At 43.5% G+C, this 25,581-nt stretch overlaps 1 protein-coding gene across 3 annotated transcripts in view; it reads left to right on the forward strand.

Annotated features, from left to right (window-relative positions):
• DIS3L2 (DIS3 like 3'-5' exoribonuclease 2) overlaps positions 1 to 25,581 on the forward strand; it is a 280,283-nt gene that overhangs the window by 35,835 nt on the left and 218,867 nt on the right. For all 3 annotated transcript variants that reach the window (XM_077826263.1, XM_077826264.1, XM_077826265.1), the window contains 2 exons: positions 667 to 720; positions 5,246 to 5,347. In XM_077826263.1, the coding sequence (XP_077682389.1) occupies positions 667 to 720; positions 5,246 to 5,347 (156 nt within the window). The remainder of the gene's footprint in view (positions 1 to 666; positions 721 to 5,245; positions 5,348 to 25,581) is intronic.

Below are 25,581 nucleotides of genomic sequence, written 5' to 3' on the forward strand. Positions count from 1 at the left end.
ATTGCAGAGTCCATGGTTTTAGTACAACTTGCCGTGCTTTAGCAGGTAACTTGGATTTGGGCCAGGGTTCATCCTCTTCGGTGTTTATACAGTGCCTGGCACAATGGGGCCCTGGTCCATGACTGACTCCTAGGCATTGCTGCAATACAAACAATAAAGATTCTTGATGCAAACAGATACAAAGTAACCAAGTTTAGTGTAACATTCCCATGTCATTTTGGAAAACCTTATGTAACTGAGAACTGTGAATTTTCACTGCAATTGAGATATCCTGGGAATCTTAAAATTAGGAAAAATAGAAGAAGAATGTAGTTTCAGTGCTCAATAAAAATTGATGTCAATGTCTAATTCTGCAAAGCCTTTTTTTGGAGTACTCTGGTTTGTGGTGTAATGTGTGACAGAATCGGAGACCCCGACTTCTAGCTGTTTGGCAGGTGGAGAGTGGAGGAAGGGGTTGCGTCTGGGTTGACGTATATACTTAGTTTTGGATTTAAATGGTTCCAACACACAGGTACTAATCTCAAAATTTAAGATTTGCAATGGAAATTCAGATATATCTATCCTGTTTCAAAGTAAATATGGTATTCGTAGTCATCCAGTTTAACTAATACTACATAAAACTAATGTTCCAGACGTAATCTTGATTTTTTTTTTTTTTTTATTAAGGGACCCTTGAGAATAAATCCTAAGAAATACCATGAAGCCTTCATTCCATCTCCAGTAAGTATAATTTATAATTCTTTGTAGTTCTTAAATGAATGTGTATGAAGATAGTAGTTGTACTGGGTACGAAATGTCACTTTGATTTGTGTAACAAGATGTACCAGTTAGGATACATTAAAATAAACATTAAGGTATGTACATAGTTTTTTTTCACACTGTTTTTAACACTGCAAAGTGCTACTTAATGTCTCTGAACTTCTGATGAAAGTGGGGACACTTGTTTCTAATCCAAAGACACCAGCTGAGCCCAGGTTTGAGGACCACTAGTTAGTGTAATTGTAAACCCTTGGTCTATGGCTACAGAGGATGTATAGATTTTTCCATTGATTTAAATTAATCTTTCCTGAACAAATATGCTCTCCATTTTCGATCCGCTGCATGAGCTAATTTATAAAGTTGGTCCAAAAGTACCATGCATGGTTCCTTTTAATGTACCCTCTTTTGCGCAAGCTGTGTATAGCAGTGGGATTCAAGCTTTTTTCATTTGTGGACCCCTAAAAATTTTTAAATAGAACCCTTTGGAAATCTTAGACATGGTCTGGGGATCCCCAGGGGTCTGGGGAACCAACGGTTGTAAACCACTGTTCTGTGGTAATGACAACTTTTCACTGACCCCTTAGACATAATCTGCGGACCCACGAGGTTTCGTGGATCACAGATTGAAAACCACTGGTGTATAGCTTGGCTTGAGGTTCACTGCTGTCTCAAGGGGCCATTTCTTTACATCAGTTATTCATTCAATGGAAGGACTCTTGTGATTTGAAGGGCCTCCTTTAGGCAAGGTTACCTTTCTGCTGGTGTAGTTGAGGACAGTTGTTTTGTAGTGACTTGATCAAAGTTTAGTTGGCTTCATGTCCTAATGTGACAGTGTGTTTCATATTGAAATTAGGTTTTGTTTTGAGGTAGAGGAGAAAAAGGGCCTTGCTCAGACGCTGAGTTGTTGGTTGTGTTTAATATTGCTCCTACTTTTGGGGCATAATTCTTTTGGAGTCAGGATTGAAAGTCCAGAGATTTGTGTTAGCTTCTGTGGTCGGTCAGTCATAGAAAATGATCTTTAAGCCTCTTTCCATAGAGGAAGACTTGTATTATTTGTGCTGGTGCAAAGGGGAAGATTCTTGAGAGTCGCTGGGGAGGAAACTCATAATAGCGGTCTCCAGGGCTTCCTGAAACTGGCACTGACAGTCCTGGTGTGAAAATGGGTAATGTTCTGTACTCCTCTCTGCTTGCTCTCTTGACAGCGCACAGTCAACCTGTGGAATCCTTGCCTGAGGAGGTTGTGAAGGCTGGGACTACAACAGGGTTTAAAAGAGAACTGGATAAATTCATGGAGGCTTAAGTCCATTGTTGGTTGTTAGCCAGGATGGTTAAGGAATGATGTCCCTAGCCTCTGTTTGTCAGAGGGTGGAGATGGATGGCAGGAGAGAGATCACCTGATCATTACCTGTTAGGTTCACTCCCTCTGGGGCACCTGGCATTGGCCACTGTCGGTAGACAGGATACTGGGCTAGATGGACCTTTGGTCTGACCGAGTATGGCCATTCTTATGCTCTTATGAATGAGGTAAGTGTAGACTGTTAAACCTATCCTATTAAACCACAAAACACTAGCTAAACATTAAGTCCAACTGGCATCTTAGAGACTAACCAATTTATGCTCAAATAAATTGGTTAATCTCTAAGGTGCCACAAGTACTCCTTTTCTTTTTGCGAATACAGACTAACACGGCTGCTACTCTGAAACCTGTCATTAAGTCCAACTGTGTACACAAGCAAAGAGCTCTATCCTTACTCCCCCGAGTGCTTAGCTATTACCTCATGATGAAGCAGATCACTCACAGTTTTGTGTTCTGGAATACATAGGCACTGGGATGTTAGTTAAGGGTTACATTTCTGCCATCACTCTCTTTTCTTCCTGGGTTAAATCATGCAAACAGCACCATTGCCCAGTGGTCAGAAGAGTCAGCCCCTGGAGGATGATATATCTGGGCCAGGTGGAAGTAGTCAATGTAAGGAGAGGGTTACATTTGGGGAACTCGCCATTAGCATAACCCTCCATCAAGTATAGAAGAATGGCTTGCAGTCTTAGCATCCTGTTAGATTCCCCATTGTTGCCAGATACTGAAATAGCTACAGCTGTGAAAAGTCTTCATCTCCCTCTGCAGCTAGTCTGGGCATTGCACCCCATTCTGTCAGATCGGACATGGCTACAGTGACCCCTTGCATTTGTCACCTCTGGGCTTTATTATACCAGCCTTATGCTTATTTTGGTTCAAGTGCAGCAGCAGGTCACTTTAATGTCACAAGTCCCTACGAGCATGTTGGTCCAGACTGTTGCGCTGTACGCTGGCTTACTGTTGAATGGTGAGTCAAGGTAAAAGCGTTATCATCAAAGACTTCCATGGGATGGACCCAAGCTATTAGAACACTGCCTCGCATGCTGCAATCTTGACTGCTTTCAGTACCTGTGATCTTTTGAACGGTGGAATTGTCATCTTGGAGAGCGAGACACTTGAACATGAGAGACGGAGCTTTCTTGGCAGCTGGCCCATGACTGTAGAACTTGTTTCCGGAAGAGATTAGAATGACCACAAATCTCCCTGCTGTCAAACAGAAATGTAGAAGGCTGCTACTGTTGTTCGGTGAGGGCTATATAGTAATAAAACATCTTGTCGAATGGGAGATGAGTGCAGAGAATCTGATCCTCTTACAAGCTGTAATGTGCTCTGATGCTACTGCAACAAATACAGCGTAAACACCTCGGTAGAAGTGTAGGCCTTGCAAGTTACCCCAGTACTGTGTCGCCATTCAAGCACATTGTAATTACATTAGTAATGCAAAAAGGTGATGGTTTGGAGTGTGAGGAATTGGTGTGGGGGGAAGGAAACAAAAAAATCCCAGACACTTGGGAGCGTGTGAGTTAACTCTATAGACCACAGTTCTGAAGCACTAAGTAAACAAATGCTGCATTTTTATGACATGTTACTTTAAAAAGCTTTATGGTAGTGTGGGCCAGTTTTTAATTACCGCTGCTCTAGCAGACATTGAAATAACTGGTGTTAAAAATCTGTATATAGGAATAAATTGTTTAAAATGAGAGCTATTGGCTGCAAATCAGAAAAAGAAAATCCCTTCTTGCTTAGTCTAGCGCATAGTTTTAATGGGCTGGCGTAGCACTTCCAGAGCTGCTGTTGGCAGATGGAGAAACTACTTTTAATTTTTTTTTTTGCAAAAAAATACATGGCGCAAACAAATTAACCCACATCCCAACTTCCTTCTGCCCTGGAACAAGCCAGCATTACCATGGAATTGTACAGCTAGGTTATAAAAAAAGGGCATTTTTCTTAAAACGAGGCTTTGAATTGTCCTTTTTGTATACGTGGTGGATCTCGCTCAGGGCGGGGTGGGGATGGGAGAAGAGAGGTAGGGCCATGTGCAAAAATCTGGCCTTTGGAAAAGAAAAGTTTCCAATTTGAATTATGTTGGTCCAACAGGCTTTGCAATTTTTCTGCATCTTGTCATGGGAGGCAGCTTTGACACAGCTGTTGGGCTGCTGCTGCTTTTCTTTCTAAGACTAATTTGCTCGGTTGGAGGATGGCCTCGGTTCCACAGGACAGCAGTGTCTCACCTCTGTTATTTTGCTATCTAGGCAGAACAGAATACTTACGTGTTGGTACCCTGAAAAATCTGAGGCCTTATTAGATATGCTTACTGTTTTTCCTGAAGACTGCATATAATGGTAATGCTGCAGATGAGCTCTTATCCGGTACTAGAGAATTGTGAGCATGTATTTGAGGAACTGCAATAAAACCCCAGTGTGGTTAAGATTTTAGTTCCCTTAAGGTTGACTTTTTGTTGTGTTCTTGAAAAAAAAGTTATCACCCAAAGAAACCCACAATCATCTTATGCCTTAAAGCCAAGAAAAGGGGATAAGGCTCCACAATAGGAGAACATGTCTTAATACACAGGTTAATACTAAATGCTTCTAGGGTTTTACAGGCTCATGGTGTTCTGCAACCAGCCACACGCAATTATCAGCTTGCCGAAGTACAAGGGAGTGAAAATGAAAGCAGTAGATTAACTTGACCAAAAGAGGTGTGAAAATGAAACCTCCACTCCCTAAAAAACCTACGAACCTCTGCGATTAAACCTGATCCTCCTTGACCCCAGGTGGGCAACCCCCTCCCAAACCAAATCTAGATTGTGAGCTGAGTGTCAAGTGTGTCCTAGAAGCTAACCCTGCTGTGTGGAGTAGCTGCGACGGGTATATGGGGTGGGGCTACAGAAATCAAGGTCATCTCTTTTAGAAGGTGGGGTTCTGGACGGCAGGGGGCAGAACAGACTGCGGCTGGCTGCAGTTACAACAGACTTGTTGCTGTGTTATGTAACGTTTAAATATGTATCTCCATCTCCCCAGGGTGTGTGCGCTGTCGTTTTTTGTCGCTAGAGTATTTTTAAACTTCTGCAGTAAATATAGCTTAGTATTTTGTGCTTTGATATTTCATATTTTTTTCCCCTTTCCATAGGATGGGATTCGTGATATCTTTATTGATGGGGTGGTTGCTCGCAACAGAGCCCTAAATGGTGACATTGTGGTGGTGAAACTGCTTCCCAAGGAGCAATGGAAGGTCAGTCCCATGTTCATTTCTATGGCTTGCATAGAAAGAGCCGATTATAATAATCTCCACTGATCTTATTCATGTATGGTGTATACCATATACTAATAGAGAACTGTCCACAAATCTCGTAGCTAAATTGTGACTAATATTTTAGTAGATTAAAAGTTTATCATTTAAAAGCTATGCCTAAAACACTAGGCCACACCCCTTTGGTGTGAAGGCCCTATCTGCCACTACCTCAGGAGGTTTGTATTTTGTCCATCACCCTAACCCAGAATATGGATGGGACAGATGGCATTTTTAGTTGGCTTCATGTTTATGGCATTGAATGGTTTTGATTGGCTGTTTGAGCGCAGTTGACAGTGTGTGTATATTTGAAGCATACTATTTGCAATTCTTAATTAACCGATAGCACCCAGAAGTTTGTGGGGCCCGAGGCTTGGAGTACCTGCCTTGTCCCAACTCCGAATCTCATGACCATTCAGGTCTTGCACAAATGAAGAACATGTGAAATAACTTGAACAATGCAAGCATATTTATCACTTCTGTCTCCATCTCCTGTAGAAGTTCACTCCTTTTAAGAGTATTTTCTTTTTTTTTTTTTTCTTCCACCCATCAATGCCCAGGATGTCGTATCAAATGGCTGGATTATTTTATTTGTTGCTAGTAAATCTGTTGGCAGCTTTGCACAGGGAAATCCTTACTGCAGGTCTCCATTTGTTGGGAGACTAAGGTGAAGCTAGCACGTGTGGCTATGTGCTTAAGTCTGAACACGACAGAAGTGCTGCAAATTCTTCTCCAGACCTAAATATCTGGATTTTGAATTCCTTTCAGGGATGTGAAGATTGCATTGTCTCTTTAATTGATGAGTCCTACCTAGGACAAAAGTAATAACCCTGCCTGTTCAGTGAGGTGAAGGTCCTGTCAGGTTAGTGCTCCTGGCTTGCTCTTTAGCCACCTTCGTGCCCAGTGTTTGTTTGAAGCAGACTTGTGGGGGAAAGTTTTAGATTTCCATTTACCAGACCTTCCATTGGCTATTTGCTGAACCTGTCCCCTCTTGCAGAGGGAGAATGACAGTATGGAACATTTAACTCTGCTTTCGAGATCATTGTAAAAGGACTCTGAACAAAAGACTCGTGTGCTTATTGCACAATGTGTTGGCGAAATTACATTACACAAAGGGTGATTATACTGTCATAGTATTAAATAGGAACTAACATGCTGCAAATATATTCCTGTGCCTATATAAATGTGGAAGAGCTGTTTGCTCTTATGGATGACTTAACTCCTTTGAAAATCAAACAATTATTAGGGTGAGGCAAGCTTTATTCAGTAGCCATTTAAAGGAGAGAAAAGCTGCGTTCAGCAGAGCCAAGTTCACTCCTGTAGTGGTTGGATCACTAAATGCGTGTAAACCTGTCAGCAAGTTTAAAGAAGAAGGATTCTTCCCACTGCATGCAAAACACTGAAAGTGGTAAAACTGGCAAGAAGTGCGGGTCAGGCTGCAAGCGGATAACCCAGAAGGCTTTAGATCTTCATAGTACAAGAGTCTGATTCTTCCACAGTGAATTCAACATTGCTAAATTAAGTACTCAGAACCTACAGGAGTGTGTTAAGCCATGCAGGTGATGCACTAGGAGCGGATTTACCTCGAAACATACTTGTGGCCCGGGGCCCCCAATGACAGGGGCCCCAAAATATAGGCGTGGGAACTAGGGGTATAGGGAGTGCTGCAGCACCCCCACGTTTTATGCGGGACTCCGCTGCCGCCCTGTACCACTTATGTTAAAATATACTGTTAGGAGCAGAGAACCGCCCGGGCTCCTGGGGAGACAGGGAGGTGTCCGAGCCCGGCCATGGGGGCCGCAGCGTGACTGCGGTGGCTAAGGGGGAATCGCAGCTGCCTGCGTTGCAAGGACCCAGCAGCCAGGGGAGGCGAAGAGAGATCAGCGCACGGAGTCAGCGGGGTGCTCAGGTGGCCGCTGATGGAGCTGTGCCTCCCCTCCCTACCCCCCCGCCACCCTCAGGTGGGTGTTCAGCCCATGCAGGTCTCTGCCTGCTTCTCCAGGCCAGCTAGCGGGGTGGCAGCGGAGCCCACAGAGTCCTGGGCGTGGGGTGGGAGCTGGGACCCCGGGTGTCCCAGAGCAGAGCTTCCATGGGGCTGGAGAAGGAGACACCAAGATCTTCATGGCCGAGGACAGCTTCAGGCGCCACGGCGGCCCCACTCTGGCCGGCCCGGAGAAGCGGCCAGAGACCCACATGGGCTGAACACCCACCTGAAGGTGAGGGCCGGGGGCACGGCTCCGTCAGTGGCTACCTGAGCACCCCGCTGCCTCCGTGCGCTGATCTCTGCTCGCCTCCCCTGGCTGCTGGGTCCTTGGAAAGCAGGTGGCTGCCATCCCCCTTAGCCCCTGTGGTTGCTCTGCAGCCCCTGTGGCTGGGCTCAGACCTGGGCCCCTCCCTGTCTCCCCAGGAGCCTGGGTGGTTCTGTGCTCCTAACAATATGTTTTAACATAAGTGGTGCGGGTCAGCAGCAGAGTCCCGCATAAAACGTGGGGGTGCTGCAGCACCTCCCACACCCAGGGCTGCCGATGGGGATGGGGGAAGGGGCAGATTCCCTGGAGCCTGGAGATTTAAAAGGGCCCAGGGCCCCTGGCAGCGGCTGGAACCCTGGGCCCTTTAAATTGCCGCTGGAGCCCCAGGTGGCATGGCCCGGGCAGCGCTGAAGGGCTGGCTGTGGGAGGCTAGCCCACAGCTGGTCCCTCACCTTGCCCAGGGGCCCGGCAATTCTGTTGGCAGCCCTGCCCGCACCCCTAGTTCCCACACCTGTGGTCCTGGCTGCTGTCCCACGGCCCGTGCCCTGGTCTGGAATCGTGTCTGGGGTGGACAGGAGTCTGGCTTTCTTTTTCTTGGCTAGGTCCCGAGGGAAGGGCCCTGAAAATGAAGCTGTGCACAGGGCCCCACTAACTCTAAATCCGCCCCTGTGCTGCACTGTGTCCCAGTCTGTTTCTTGCCATCAGCAACTTAGTCAGTGGGGGCATCCCAGCTCCCTAGTTTCTTGGAGTTCGTTGCTATGAAAATTTGTTTTCATTAGTTCTTTGGGAACGGTGCCACAGGACTGTGTTGGGATTTATTACGGTTAATTTTGCCAAGTAATTATAGACTTGACTTGTTATTGTCCTTCGTGATCGAAGATGACGCTGACGCCAATTTTACCTCTTGTGTGTACGGTTAAGGCTAAAAAGCCTGATGTGCGAGTGGCAGTCCTTTCCTCATGAAGTGCACAGGTACTGCGATGAGGAGGAAGGGGTTAAAGTCTGTGTCTGCTGAGTATGCTGCTATTTACGACTCAACCTCTGTACATTAAGATCTATACTGCGGTTAATCTTGAACCGGGTAACCCCATTATGGCCTACTGCTTGCCAGTTAATCCTGAACTGGGTAACCCCATTATTGCTGGCTGCTTGCCAGCGTGACCTACCTCTTGCTGACGACTCCCGGCTACCAGCGTCAACGTTGCAGTGTTTTGAGTTATGCATTGGTGTGGCCTTGAAGTGTTTCTTCTGGCCGCCTTGTATGCAGTTATCCACTTTCAGATCACCACACAGCAACTGCCTTGGCATTCTGGTGTCATCCATCCTTAACAATTGACCAGCCCAGCATAACTGTGATGTGATAAGCCTGACTTCAAGCCCTGTGGAGTGACTGCATTCCAGAACCTCATTGGTAACTTTATCCTGCCATGTGATGCGGAGTATGGCACACAGGTGTCATAAGTGGAACTTATCTAGAAGCTTAATGTGACGCCTGTAGTGTGTCCAGATCTTTCACCCATTCAGCAAGTTGAAGAGCACAGTTATTTTACAGACTTGGTTTCAAGCTCAATTCTGCCAGACTCTGCCTGATAGTCTGCCAAATGATGAACTAGCTTTGTTGATATGACTTGTCAACTCCTTGTCTACAGTGATATCATTCCACAGTATACTACTAAGATAGCAGACGTCTGTAGCATCATTTCGCTGTGTGTTTCTGATGGTGACTTTTACTTTTATGTAGGGTTTTCCTACATAGGTTAATACATGACCTTTGTCTTTTTTCAGGTTGATTGTCAGCCCATACCTTTCTGCAAATCTGTCTGTAATCGATTTTATATCTTTTAGAATATGTGCCCCTAGAGCATACCTCAGTTTATGAACAATTGCTTCAAAGACGTTCATGGATGATCGCAGCCTGTTCAGATTAAATAATTTTCCAGAGGATTGGAAACATCCTGGTACCGGCATTCAGGTCTCTTGTAGCTACACTGAGCATTTTTGCATAGAAGAGATTAAACAAGAGTGGACCAATTATTCAGCCCTGCTTAATACCATTAGTAATAGGAAATGGGTCAAACTGAACATATTCTATGCAGATTTGGCCAATCATTCCATCGTGAAATAGCCTCAGAATGTTGGTGAATTTTGCTGGACAACCAGACTTACATAATAATTGCCAAAGCCCAGGTCTGCTGACTGTGCCAAATGTTTTATCCAGGCCAATAAGGATGGTGTAAATGTCCTGTTGCTGTTCTCTGCATTTCTGCTGCATCTGACAGACCTTTTGCATGTTAATGGTTTTTATTTTTTACTACTTCCAACTCACTTGTGTGCTTGACTGTCTGAAGACTTGTTCTGTTGGTATCCTTTATATCACAAGGGATTTGGTTGTTAGGACAGCAATCTGATACATTTGTGCCTTCTGCATTCCAGAAAAGCCTGGTCACAGTCCTGGGAGTGAGAACTTGCTTTTCCCAAAGCAGGTGGTTTCCTACCTCAGATTTCCCACCTTAATGATGATCCTCTGTGCTGGGTCCTACTATGCTGCCACATCCTAAATGCTAGGTTTGGAGCACTCAGAACTCCAATGCAGGTTAGGGGGACTAAATGAATTGCGGGGGAGTGTGGGATATAGCTTGCATAACAAAGGGTTTTGGTCTTGTAAATTAGTATATTTGCCTGAAGAGCTGACGATGTTAATGGCTTGGGTCTTCAACCTTGAAACTGTGTTGAGAGCAGAGCCCCAAATAGTTGTGATGTGATAGCGTGAGATTGAGTCGTCATGGTGAAAACATAATAGAGTAGTGTCGGGGTAAGGAGCTGAGAATCTAAAGATGTGTGACCATGCTTTATGAAATAGCTCCTTGGCAGTTCGGAAGGAAATACTTCTTTTCTTCTTTCCCCATCCTTCCACTTTCTGGCTGCATGGTGGGAATGGGGAGATTCTGGGGGCTTGGATTCCTCAAATTCCTTCCTGCCCAACGTACACGTTGGGTAGCATTTGGTGAGCTGCTCACTCTGCCTGGTCTTAAGCAGACTGAGAGGAGTTTTGGACACATTTATATCCTCTGTGAGAGCTTTGTGTGGTCCTAGAGCTACTTCCGGCTCTGTCTTCACCATGTGAGTTCCTATTCTCAGGGGCAGCCTCCTTCCTTTCCTGATCTTGTATGTCTTTTCTTATTATCAGTTGTGCTCTAAAGTCAACAAGTTTGACCTTGCACCATGAAAATGGGAAATTGACCTTTAGGCCCAGAAGATTATTAGCTTACATTTCTGAAGAGCGCAACCTGTGGCCTCCTGCCAAAACAGAGCTAAGGGAGTTGCAGTGGCTGTGTCGATGCTATATTTCAGAGGTTCTTTACACATCCTTTTTTTGCCTGGTGGCTTCAAGTATAATATAACTAAGGAACTATGGGTTTCAGAGTAGCAGCTGTGTTAGTCTGTATCTGCAAAAAGAAAAGGAGGACTTGTGGCACCTTAGAGACTTAACAAATTTGTTTGAGCAAAAGCTTTCGAGAGCTACAGCTCACTTCATCGGATGCATTCCTTAAGGAACTGTGGTAACTTTCAAATGATTTGGCTCTTGAAAAGAAAGTAATTTGACTCTCAGACCATATTTCTTCAGATACTTAGCATATAACCATGCTTACATCCATCCTCGGAATTCAAATCCTGTATAACTACACAGCTTGTAGTAGAATAACCTGAATGGTGCAAAATGTTCATGTAATTATTATAACAATATTTTTCTAATCCATTGAAAAGAGGAAAGCAGGGTAATAGTATAGGAAGGGACACACTTCATTTAATCTTCCCTGGCAACCTGCTCTTCTACCTCATCCTTAATTGTTGTGTAGTATTTCCACTTCATCCGCTATCATTTTATAGTATTTGTTTAATTCAGACTTACATGTTGCTTTTTCATGGGAGACTTATTTTGCTGGTAGAAAATAACACATTAATCACTTGTTATTATTTGGGGCTTGAGTTCTTGGCCCAATTCATAGTGCTTACAGAATAGTAGCTTATCATGTAGAGTGTTGCGTGACGACTCCGCCATGAATTGCTCTCTCTATTGTTGTATGCCGTGCAGTAGGAGCCGTGTCAGTCCCAGGATATTAGCGAGAGAAGGTTGGTGAGGTAATAAAAGATATTACCTCACTCACTTGTCTGTCTGTATCGGTAACATTTTAGGGCCTTACAGTAGAACACCAGAGTTATGAAGTGACCAGTCAGCCACACACCTCATTTGGAACTGGCAGTACACAATCAGGCAGCAGCAGAGACAAAAACCAAAAGTCAATATAGTACTGTGTTCAATGTAAAATACTACAAAAATAAAGGGAAAGCAGCATTTTTCATCTGCATTGTAAAGTTTCAAAGCTGTGTTCAGTCATTGTTCAGTTGTAAATGTTTGAAAGAACAACCATGATTTGTTCAGCATTACAAACGTTTCAGAGTTACAACCAACCTCTGTTCCCCAGGTGTTTGTAACTCTGAGGTTCTACTGTATTTTGAAAACAGTATCTAGTATAGGACTTATTACTGTCACCGAGTTGCCCCATTATGCTCAGTCAGGAGTGCTGGGAGGGATAGATTTTATGTATGCATATTATTGGCTACCATATGTAGGAGATATCTGAGTGTGCTCAGCACAAAAGCATTTAAAACAAACGAACAGCCCAAGCAGTATCGAAATTCAGTAAGCCTTTCAAAATGAGACCCGTTTACCATGATCATTACCTCTCATGGAGGACTGGAGAGGGGGTGGTCCAATATTTCCTGCACTCTTATGAGTCTATCCTAATGGTCTTGTAGAAAGAGCTCCATGGACCAAAGGTTGAGAATGACTGCTTTGTGGGTAGCATGGGGTTGTTTGTCTGACAGGAGGGGAGGTATTCCAGCATTCTGGCACTGAAGTGGCCCAAGCACTAAAAACTGTAACCCTTTCTAGCCTAGGAAACTCTGTGCTCCTCAAGGAACTCTGAGAGGTAAGATGTAATATAAGGCTGTGGGTAGTCTTAGATGGATGGAGTCAGGACCTGCTCCTTTTAGGGCCATGTGTCCGAGATAAACACTTAAAACTCTCTTTAAACACTTTAAACTCTAGTAGATGTTGACAAAAATTCACTTTGCCCAACAGTGACTATTGTTGACATATTTGGCAACATCTAAAGGGAAGGAAAAATTAAATTCAAACAGACGTCAAGAAGCATTGTCATGCACAGTATAAACATAATGGTATATCCTGGACAGCTACCACACACAGCTGTTGACGTAAACATATGTAGTGTTAGTCAAACCTCTAGATGGGATTGTTAACTTTGGACATGCTTTAGCAAACATTTTTTATTTGCTTCTCATTCATCCAAATCAAGATTTTCTTTTGTTAGCCCTGATAATGTTTTAGGAATAACAGTATCACATGGCTATCTGAATAATGCTGTTTTGAGAATGGGAGTGTAGTGATCACTGAAGTTCTCTGGAGCTCTTCTTTATTATGGAATGAGTTTAGGAGAGGCCAGAGCTAAAGAAATGGATGATTGTGCATCTTAAAAATAACCTAACAAAACTCATGCTGCCAAAGTATAGAGTAAAAAATCTAAGAAGCCAGGAAGGTATCCATATGAGTAGAGTTATAACTATAAAAGGTTGATGGAGGCTACAGAGACAGTCCAATTTATTGTTGCTGTGGGCTGCACTTAAATTTTTACATTGGCTGCTTATTTAGTGGTAATAGCTGGAGGGATATTTACCTGGGGTAAATAAAAGCTGTTTTTCATAGAAGGAAATGTTGCATTAACTTTCCTCTTCCCCCAGACGTTGCTTTTAGACATGTTTTTTAATAAAAGGTAGTTGGAAGTGAATGAGCCAAAGTCTTCATGTAATAGGTCACAACAGGGAATGCCTACTGTGCTTTGGAGACATGTATTGATGGTGCACGTTAGTAGGCTTTGTGTCTGATTGCTGTGATCTTGCCCCTTGAACAACCATTCCCCCTAGATATTTAAAAAGGGGAGAAGCAGAAATATCCCCTCTTTGGATCTAGAGCAGTTTGATGTTCCCGATGAAGATTTTCAGTAGAATGATCCCTGTTGTGTATTTATCTACCTTTAGAGCATCTCTCCTGGAAAAGCCAAGGACATCCCAGTTTCTCCTGTGTGACCTCTGCTCAGTGGTGCAAGTATGGTGGTACGGTCCGGCACGCCATACCAGTAAGATATCTATAGCTGGTATGGCGTACCAGAAAGAGAGGAATAGCCCATCCCCAGCCCTTCCACACAGCTGCGTCTCCTGAGCCCTTCTGCCTGGGGTCTGTACAGCAGCCCCACCAGAGGACAGGGCTGGGGGGGTACAGCAGCTGCGCCAGAGGAGCTGCCAGCATGGTGCTGCCCAGTGGCCCTACGTTCTGCTCCTTTCCCCACTGTGGTTCCCGGGAGAGCACTGCGGTTCGGGGCTATCCCAGGAACCTCAGCAAGGAGAGGAACAGAACATGGGGCTGCCGGGTTGCCCCATGCCGGCTGTATCACCCCCAGCCCGGCCCCCAGCCCTTCCACACAGCTGCATCTCCTGAGTCCTCCTGTCTGGGGTCTGTGCAGCAGAAGTCTCCAGCTCAGGAGGAGGAGAGGGCCCTCCCCCCACCCGTAATGTGGGATGGATGAGGATCATGGGGGGAGGGCATGGGGAGAGCCACGGGCTGGGGGCAGGGCACGGAGGTGTCACATGGGGAGGTCATGTGCTTCCTCCCCCCCATGAGTGCAGTGTACCGGCAATAAATGATTTCTACTTGCACCCCTGCCTCTGCTTTTTAGGATATAGATATTCAGGCCTGTCTGTAAAGGCCTATACTCTAAGAATTTAGGTGTATTCTTATCACTTAGCTGGTTATAGAGGTATAAAAGAAAGAGAGAATCAAAATCACTGTCTGCCGGTGTAAGGGCCTTCTCTTACTATGACAGTCTGAGGCCCTGTGCTTAGGCTAAGATCTTTGGCTAAGCAGCAGAGGCAGCCATAAGCTGGGAAGCGAACGGTCAGATCCTCACATTGCAAAGTAGTCACATTGAAATAAAGTGCTATTGGGCTGTTAGGAATACAATCCTGTCCTGATAATGCCTATCGCCTCCAAAGAAAGGGAAGTGCCTAGAAGATGTAAAAGGAAACAGTTTGATAGCATCCTGTCTGGCAAGAACTCACTTATCAATAGCTGGGATGTGAAATCCTCATTTCTTTGTTGTTCTATCACTATCATCCCCATTTCCCTATTGTTTGTCTGTATAATCTCTATCTGGTTCTGTGATTGTTTCTGTCTGCTGTACAATTAATTTTGCTGGGTGTAAACTAATTAAGGTGGTGGGATATAATTGGTTACATAATCATGTTACAATATGTTAGGATTAGTTAGTTAAATTTCAGTAAAATGATTGGAATCATGTCCTGCCAAGGGCAGGAATGGGAACAGGGCCACAGGTAAGGCTCTGTGGTGTCAGAGCTGGGAAGGGGGACACTAAGGAAGGAAACTGGAATCATGCTTGCTCACCCCAATAAACATTGAATTGTTTGCACCTTTGGACTTGGGATATTGTTGCTCTCTGTTCATGCGAGAAGGACCCGGGAAGTAAGTGGGTGAAGGAATAAGCCCCGTAACACTGCTGAAGGAAAGGCAATAAAGATTTGGAGTTTCAGAAAAATTTGGTATCTCTAAGTCCTCCATCCTTCTGTGACGGGGAAAAATGATTTTCAAACTCCTTCCAAAATGTTGGGATGCAAGGGAATAAACCACCTCTTTTTATTCATACAAAAGGGTAATAAACTGGTGTGAGTATGCATACAGAATACAAATAAAAATCATCCTTAGGTTAGCAACCAAACATTAATTAATCCTTCAGCAAAAAGGGAAGTGGGATTTGTCTTCCCCAACAGTCCCAGGTGTTGAGGTGTTAAATCCACAGTCAGATAATGTTGTATAAGCCTCTGGTGATAGGTTTGCTCAGACTGAATTAAGTATCATTAGGCTTCAGTGAATGTTGTTGGAAGAGCTTCATTTTAAGGGGTGAAAGGAAGGGCTGATGGGAACGACGGATCTTACTTAGTATAAGAGCAAAGCCAGCATTTAATACCTAATCTCCTATTACTGTTCGTTTTTTCTTGGTCACATGAATGAAGTCTAATATAACAAATTGTTCCCTTTAACAACTGACTTTCCTTTAGATGATTGTTTTAAAATCTCATCTTCCAAGTTTCCTGTAAACATGCACACATCACACTAGATTATTCTTAATCCAATCTCTTATATAACCACTATCATTTTGGGCTTTTCTTAGTTCTTGGTTCCTGTGGAATTAGCATTTTCTTAGAATTGTTTGGTTTTTTGCCAGTTTGGAGGTGTAGCAGACTTATCTGATGTTATCACATGAGTTTTTGGCGCCTACGTCTTGTAGGAGAATCTCAACATACCTGTCACAATCAAATAGTCTCTGGAGTTTCGCGCACATTAAATGTTTATAAATCCCTTTTTGATGTCCATTTTTTTTTATGATCTTGGTTACTTTTTAGACCCACATAACTAAATAATGCAAATTGGCTTAAGTGCAAAGCATACTGATAAAAATCAGCTCATCTGAACTGGGATTTGTACAATAAATGTAGCATAAAGAAACACTGACATAGGTGTTTTTAAAGGTGAAGGTGCCCCTTAAATGTAGTTTGATTCTTGAGAGATTTAGAAGAAAAAAGTTCAGTATAACACTAAAAAGCTGCTTATGTTTTAAAATACCTACAGGAGGTTTTGTTAGGGTATTATTTTTAAAAAAGGGGGGAAAAGTCTTATGTTTCAATCTCCATGATTGCTCTTGTGAACTGCTGGCTGAGAAGTGGCTGAGAAACAAGAGGCTGACTACATGTGAATAATGCTGTTTACAGATTGACTGACTGCTTCAGACTTTTCCCCTTTCCTTCCCTGAACTATGTTAAAGGGAGTAAATCCAAGGGACTGGGGATCTAAAATAGAGGGAATCCTGTAACTAGAGAACTGCAGGATGTGGGAGTAGATGAGTGAAAAGAGGAGGGGTCTTCGTAATAGTGCCTTCAAGGCAAGATGCACGACCTCATTTGTAACCAGAAAGTTCTTGTGGCTACAGTAGATGAAGGTGAGGTAAGATGGGGAAATGAATTCAACTGTAGCTACCTATGGTGAATTTGTTCCTCTGCTGCAGGGATTGGCAACTTTTGGCCCGTGGCCCGCCAGGATAAGCCCCCTGGCATTCTGGGCCGGTTTGTTTATCTGTTGCATCCGCAGGTTCAGCTGATCGCAGCTCCCACTGGCCGCGGTTTGCCGCTCCAGGCCAATGGGGGCTGTGGAAAGCAGCGGCCAGCACAGCCCTCAGCCCACACTACTTTCTGCAGCCCCCATTGGCCTGGAGTGATGAACTGCAGCCAGTGGGAGCTGCGATTGGCAGAACCTGCGGACATGGCAGGTAAACAAACTGGCCCAGCCCGCCAGGGGGCTTACCCTGGTGGGCCGCGTGCCAAAGGTTGCCAATCCCTGCTCTATTACATTAGGTCTGGAAGCTATTAGAACGAAGGATTAAGATTAGAATAGAATAGGAATATCATTGGTAACGATGAGAATGATAGGATAAGCCCACCTTCCCCACAACCAACACAATGCTGCTTCTGCTTCTGTGCCCAAAAAAAGCTAAGGGAGTTGGGAGGCCCTTATTGCTCCTCTCAGTATCCCTACCTAGTATCCCTACCAGTATCCCTTATTCTTCATGGGATTGTTGCCAATGGCATTCTAAGAACTGTGCAACAGATAGTTTCCTTCTGCAACATCGTACATACATGGTGTCCAGTGATTTAGAAGCCAAGGCTTTGGTGCTTAACATACCTTGCTAGCCATTTTCTTAGCAACACTAACATATGACAGTGAATCTTGTTTTTAAGCTATTACTAGTTGGCAGTCTCGTTAACCAAATTAATTTACTAATCATTGAACTGGAACCTGTATCTATGGCAAGAGTTCAAATTTCTCTGTTCCTGCAACATCTCGAAGAATTGTAAGCAATTCTTTTAAATCAGGTTCCAGGTTTAAAGGGTACCACTCAAAACGTTGAGAGGTAAATTCACATTCTTCCTGGTCAATTCAGTAATTGACCAGAAGTTGCTTACTTAACTTACAGGAGGCATTTTTGCTTGGAATACAGTATTCGTCACATTCAGTCTTAAACTGTTACACAGCTGTCATCTTTCATGCCCTGCTGCAGATACCTGCTGTTCAGTACTAGATGAAATGCTGTTTGTATGTGAAGTATATAGAATGTGTACTACTTGGGGTGAAATGTACAATAAAACATCATTAACAATGATCTCCTTTTCATTGTTCTTTATCAAGGAAACATGCTGGTATCTCATCAGTTTTTTCTTAAATTAACAAGGAGGTAGCTATGTGGAAAACCACTTGACATCACATCATTAGTTTAATTAGACTATTAAGTTCTATAGCTGAAATTGTGTTTTGTTGGTGCATTCACTGAGCTACATGTCAAAGACACACAGGTCTTTCTCCTTTATTAGCACGCTCCCAAAAAAGTGGGAGTATGCTAATAAAATTTGCAGATGATCCAAAATTGGGAGGTATTGCCAGTGTGGAGGAGGACTGGGATATCATACAAGAAGATTTGGACAACCTTGAAAACTGGAGTAATAGAAATGGGATGAAATTTAATAGTGCAAAGCTGCAAGGCCATGCATTTAGGGACTAACAACAAGAATGTTTGCTATAAAACTGGAGATGTATCAATTGGTAACAATAGACAAGGAGAAAGACCTGTGTATTGATTTGATCACAGGATGACTGTGAACTGCCAATGTGATGCGACTGTGAAAAAGACTAAAGAAATCCTAGGATGCATCAGGCCAGGTATTTCCAGTCGAGACAGGGAAGTGTTGTTATACAAGGCACTGGTGAGACCTCATCTGGTAAACTGTGTGCAAGTCTGGACTCCCATGTTTAAGGAACATGAATTCAAACTGGAACAGGTACAGAAAAGGGCTACTAGGATGATCAGAGGAATGGAGAACCTATCTTACGAGAGGAGACTTAAGGAGCTTGGCTTGTTTAGCCTAATAAAATGAAGGATGAAGAGAGATATGACTGCTCTCTATGAATACATCAGAGGGATAAACACCAGGGAGGGAGAAGTTCAGTGCCAATGTTGGCACAAAGCCAAAAGGATATAAACTGGCCCTCAATAAGTTTAGGCTTGAAATTAGGTGAAGGTTTCTAACTCTCAGAGGAGTGAAGTTCTGGAACAGCCTTCCAAGGGAGTAGTGGGGGCAAAACACCTAATTTGTTTTAAGGTTGAGCATGACAAGTTTATGGATGGGATGGTAGGATGAGTTCCCCTACAATGGCATATTGCAAGTATCTCCAATGGACAGAGCTGGGACACTAGAAGTGAAGGGCTCTGAGTTACTACAGAGAATTCTTTCCCATGTGTCTGGGTGGTGGGTCTGACTCACGTGCTCAGGGTCTAACTGACTGCCATTTTTGGGGTTGGGAAGGAATTTTCCCCCCAGGTCAGATTGGCAGAGATCTCTGAGGGTTTTTGCTTTCCTTTACGATGTAGGGCCTGGGACACTTGCAGGTTTGAACTAGAGTAAATTATGGATTCTCTGTAATTAAATTCTTTAAATGAAGATTTGAGGACGTCAGTAACTCAGCCAGAGGTTATGGGCCTACTACAGCAGTGGGTGGGTGAGGTTCAGTGGCCTGCAATGTGCAAGGGATCAGACTAGATGATCATGATGGTCCCTTTTGGCCTTAGTGTATCAGACAAAGCTTTAAATATCCAGTGGGGTTTCTCTTCTCCTGTCCTTCAAAACTGCATATTCCTTTCTGCGTGGTGGTGTTCTGTGGAGGTGTAATATGTTTATCAGGTTAGATTCAGTGACTTGGAAACTTAATTTGCCTTTTTATGTAATAGTTTATCACTAATACATGGTAACGTTTCCTGTCAGGATATGCATTGTTACAGTTAGTTTCTAAAACAGCATAGGAGCGGATGGTTACCCCTGCAAGGTTCAAAGGTTTGTAAAGCAAAGAAGGAAAATGTTCTCGCTGACATCACTTCAGCCCCATCATCCTACTTTCCCATGGGGCGTATGCCATATGCAGTTTAGATATAATGGAGTCCGAAGACTAGGTGTGGTGGCAACTGTCAAATAAAGGAAAGGCAGGGAGAAGGGAAGCTGGCCTTGTCAGGGCTATGTCACACTCTATACAGTAATTTCCTCTGAGCTGGCTGAGTCCTTGGGCAAACTTTCCTTTTGGTAACAGTTGCAAAATGTTATACACAATGAAGATAATTTTTTGTCCTTTTGTCACTGAAGTGGCCTAAATTGGCCAACAGTGAGCTTTTATTTATTTATTTATTTTAAAAAAATTTCCAGTAAAGCACTCCAACACGTTACTAATGCCTGAGTCCTAGGTTTAATGGCCTTCCACTTAAGGTGCAGATTTGTTGGCATGGAAATAGTCACACAGCCTGTATGTTCTCTTGTACAAGCATTGCCAGCTCATTGTGATCAGTCATAAACTGCTACTATGCTTCAAAGCCCGGAATCCTGACCACCCATTTCAGTTAAATGATTTGATTCAGGATCTTTTTCTTTTCTTTTAAACATGACTCCCCTAATTGTGCACAGTAAGTTCTGAGTACCAGTGTTCAGAGAGAGGGGGATTGTAGGATGTACCAATGGCAAAACTGTCATTATAGCAGAATTGGATCCGATATAAATAACCTTTCTCCCTGACAAACACTGTTTGTAATAAAACAGCAACTGCATGTGTTTCTTCATATATGGCTATGAAGCTTATTTGAAAAAAGTCGGTCAGTAAACCATGTGGTCCTCAGACATATTTTTCCTGGTGTTTTTTCCCACTACATAGATAGATAAAAGAATAAATTAACTAGTTTTGGTCAGAGCAAACCAGGTCATGTGGCTTTGATAGCTAACAGTGACTAGTGGAAACCAAGATGAATGATGTTTTTTCATCAAGCCAACAGGTTCCTTCTTTCCCTTCGAAGAGGATTCCATTGTGATTCTGCCTACATTGCATAATCCTGTGTGTGCCTGCTTACATAAACATTATGGTAATAGCTGAGGTTAGTCAACCTTTCCATGTTACACTCAATTTTCTCAGAAGCTTGTAACTCTACTGTGAAACTTGGCATGGGCAGAAGATTGGCATGAGAGTTTCGTCTGGAAGGCAACTTTGTATGGGCAACATTTGATAAATCTGTTCAGTGGTTTTCAAATTAAAATAAGTTGTACATGTTGAAGTGGCTTCAAATGCTATTTGGTGTTCCTATAAATGAAACTATCTGAGACATTTTCTCTTAGACTGAAGCTGTGCAAGTCACTACTCCATAATAGAGATCGGTGTATTTGGTAATTTGAGCGCAGGGGGAGAATTTAAAAAGTTATTTCGTGAACTGTGTCCTACAAGTCCTTAAGAAACATGTTGAAATATGTTGGTGCGGGGATTGCTTGTAAAAATTCTGTAATGCTAGTTACTTTCAAACAGTGAATGACTATATTGTAATGGCAATTCTCTCTGTGTGTGATAGATGAGCATGTGGATAATGATGCAGAAACTTACAGTTCTTAAGCATCGGTTGGCAAGTTGGACACTAATAGCCATTCCCTGTGTGGGTCATCAGTACATAAATATATGTGTGGCAATTCTCAACTGTTCTAAAAGCACAGGAATAGTTTAAGCTCCTGAATATGTAGTTATATGAACTATTGTGGATTGTGGTTACTAACTTGCACACTTGAGTCATTTAATGCTTGGTGAAGTTTTTATTAAAATACCATTGAGGAAAAATGAGAAGGCAAGAATGTTAAAGAGCACTGTATCCTTTGCCCCATTGTGCCTAACTCTTGCAGAGATCTGAGAGCAGTGCATGAGGTAGTGTAAAATCTTTGGGCAGGTGCGGGTGGCATCTGCCCTAAGTCTGAAATTGCTTGTTATATGGGCCAGACTCTTAATTTCAAACACCCATACAGATATCAACCTTTCCCCCCCCTTTCAGATTACTGGCCCAGTATCAGCTCTTGGAAAGTTTTGTTGGTCCTGGCTCACTGTTTTATATCCCAACAGGATGGACGATATTAATATTTGAAGTCACATCCTTCTGAGTCCATCCGCAAACGAAAATGGATGTTATATAGCAGCTGCTGAAGTCAGGAGGAGCTGAAGTTGGAGGCAGAGCCAAGTTCAGAGGTTCACCAAAGTGGTGGTAGAAATTAAGTTAGTGTAAGTCTATGTAATTTAACATGCAGATGGGGGTGGAATGGAGGGTTTATAGCAGGAAGGGCAACCAACGGGAAAGGGTAAAAGCATTAGGTAACACAGCCCCCTTCCCGGTTTTTTGCACTTTTCTGCTACACCCCCACCTTTCTACCACCTGTGAGTGTAAGTGACACCAGTGTAGATTCGTAGGCATACCCCTCTACCTGTCATGGCCCAAATGCTGGGATGTGGTGCAAGGTGAGAGACCCATAAAAAGCATTCATGCAGGAAAGGTAAAATGTTGTGGTATTTGTTCCTTTAGTGCAGGGGTTCTCAAACTTCACTGCACTGCGACCCCCTTCTGACAACAAAAATTACTACATGATTCCAGGAGATGGGACTGAAGCCTGAGCCCGGGAAGCCGAAGTCCAAGCTCCATCACCTTGGGCTGAAGCCCTTGGGCTTTGGCCCCAGGCAGTGGGGCTTGGGCTTGGGCTTTGGCCCTTGGCGGTGCGGTCAGGCTTGGGCTTGGGATCAGTCTAACACCAGCCCTGGCAACCCCATTAAAACGGGGTCCTGACCCACTTTGGGGTCCCGACCCACAGTTTGAGAACCACTGCTTTAGTGTAAACGACTCTTTCTAGCATTCCCCTTTCATGATACTTTATTTCTGATGTAAATAATTTTCAACAATAAAAGTGCGGAGACGCCAACTTGCATGGAGAACTATGGGACTAAAATGAGCAATGCCTCTTGAAAAGAGGTTCAGTTGAAAAGTAGGTACACAGGGCCTGATTCTGAACAACTGAGTAAACACTGAATAACTCAGCAGAAGCCAACAAAATTGTTCTGGGTTTACTCGGGTGTGAGAGCAGAATTAGGCCAGGACATGTAAATTACACCACCATTTTTGTCATCTGAATTTGCCCTAACGCTTTAATTCCAAATTATTTTCTGATAGCAAAAGCATTAGCTTACATTTCCAGCCGGTCTTTAAATACATAGAGGGTGCTAAAATATCAGACTGTATAGGGTTATGTTCAGTGGAGAAAAGCAAGATAATTTGATTGGCATGATTTAAAATCCAATACTTCGTGCCTTGTTGAAGTTGGAAATGAGGATCTTATGAAAACCCTTAAAGATTGGGTAAAGCATCTTACTATACACATAGGACTGAGCATAATGTAGTACAATAATTTCTGTTGCTAGAAGATATGAGGACAGTTGCATAAGTGGTCAAATAAGAAAAAAATTTCACTGGCTCAGAACTGATTCATTTGATTAATTTTAACATAGAAGAGGAGTCCCATTAAGTCTTTACAAGGTAGCAAGCTTGATCTAGTATTCAGTTTGAAATAAACTTCGTGTTTTTTACAGTCTCCATTATTCTGAAGTCTGACAAAAGCAGGGCGTATCCATTTACTTTTTGTATCGGTTCCTTATCTAAGATACACCTGTTAGGTGATCCGCTGTGGCTGTCATTAACTGGTAGACCAGGTGCTTTTTTCTTGAGTGGGAGAAGGTGTGCCAATGAAGTTGGAGGACACTGTACAAACTGCTGGTTCATCGATAACCTTTTGTGTGTTTCACAAGGCGTAACCTTCCGTTCAATTGTTTCACTGTGAACCAGTGCTTATCGTCGGATGTTTTTGGACTTGTATCCATCTTAATTTGTTTTGGATCAGGGACCACAAAAGCCAAGTAATCATCTGTGAAGTGAAACACAATATTCATTCCAGGAAAGTCTACTTAAACAAGAGGCCAGAGTTTACAATGACCAAATCTGCAGACACTTCTGTGTACCCACGGGTGCTACAGAAGGGTGTTTGTTAATTGGGATAATGAGCAGGTTTTCAAACTTCTTATGATGCCTGTTGTATTAAAGATCAGTGTTTACTATCTCAGTTTTATTTTTGGCTAGAGGGTGCAATTTGGCTTCATAAACCTTCAAAAATGGAGTGAGACAAGTGGTATAGGACTGTGCTGAGTAATGCACTGGCTGGACCCCGGCATGGCAGGGGATCTGTGAACTTCCTTACCTCCCATTACAAAGCTGTGCAGTGTACCTTCATCTTCATTTACACCTCTACTCATCCACTGTCAGCCTGTTCCTCTCCTGAACAGCGACTCTCAGGGGAGCCAACTTGTGGAGTTGGAAGTCTGACCACTAATAGCTGCAGGAGACTTTTTCATTCGTTATTTGAAGTAGGATTTTAACCCAGAATTGTGGAGATCCTAGAAAAACTACTTGTAGGCTGCTGGCCTGACGCTCAGCCTTGGAAGGGATGACACCAGGCCCAGGGTCTGCTTCAGGCTCTTTTCTCAGGACTTCAGCTTTATTTCTTCCACATAAAAGTGAGCAGAACATGTCAATTCTCCATTCCCCCAACCCAGGATCTTCTGCAGGGGTGTATCTATTCCCTACAGGTTTCCACTCTACAGTGACTTGCCTGAGAGTCATTCTGCTCCAGGGCCTGTCATGGGAACCAGCCTGCTTCCTGTTGCTCTCCCACTTGACCCATGGCTGCCTGCCAGAGCCTCCCTATTCCTGGAGGCTCTCCTTCCTTCATCTGAGGCTTCCTGCCAGGGTTCAGTGCTCCTGGCAGCTCTCTGCCCCAACTGAGTCATATGCTGGCTTTCATAATCACCTGTCTCCTCTTGGGGGGGGTAGCTGATCCATCACAGGTGTGGCTGGTCGCAACTCCCCTTAAAGGGCAAGCCACCTTGTGGCACTTCTGTATTAAGAACACTTCAGATAGGCTGCTTAGGTAGGTGGTGCAGCACACGACTACAGATGAGTGTCAAACAAATTGGAATGAAAGAAGAGTGTAAAATAAAAAATGAAGCAGAACATTTTAATAAGGAAACATCTGGTGAAAATAGGCAGAAGGCGGGATGGGAGGACTCGAGCAAAGCATTTTACACAAAAGGACTTTAATTTGCTGCTCACATGCCCTCTTTCTTTCAGACCATCAAGTTGGTCCTTGAACTAATAAGGTCTTTTTGTACGAATGCCACCTTTCTACAACATGAGTGTGCAAAGTGGAGGGTTTTCCGTGCTAATGTCAACCAATGCAGCATTTTGTGGGCTAGAGTGGCAGGGAATGGAGAGGAATGGCAGGCTTCATGAGGCAATGGGCTGGTAGGAGTGGGAGTTGAGAGAACTGTCTTCCTTCCTTTTTCTATTTTATCAGCTCAGAATGGATGGTGACTCATTGTTCTCTACATATGTCATGTTTCGTTATTGGAGACCTGTCAGAGGATTTGATTAATAATACATAGTGCTTGAATTCAATGTGATAAAAGTAATCCTAACAAAGCGCTTTTTTTCCTTGTGCTTAAGTTAAAGCTGATAAGAAAAAGTCTGTTGTCTTCAAAAATATATTGGAAGGGGTTCCCTTCTTTTTATGACATAAACAAAAGTGCACTTGGTGGGCTGCAGAGCAGCAGAACAGTTACTACTAGAGGCTGCTTTCATAGTCTGCCAGAGATTAAAGTGGGTTTTAAGATTCGGTCCAATCACAGTACTGCTAGGGGGAAAATATTCTTTAAGACCTCTAGTTAAATTCTGTAATAAAAGCTGTGATGGAAACAGTTTAATGGAACGATTGTTATGTAAGAAGCATCGC

The sequence above is a fragment of the Eretmochelys imbricata genome, chromosome 9, assembly GCF_965152235.1.
Source record: "Eretmochelys imbricata isolate rEreImb1 chromosome 9, rEreImb1.hap1, whole genome shotgun sequence".
NCBI lineage: Eukaryota > Metazoa > Chordata > Testudines > Cheloniidae > Eretmochelys > Eretmochelys imbricata.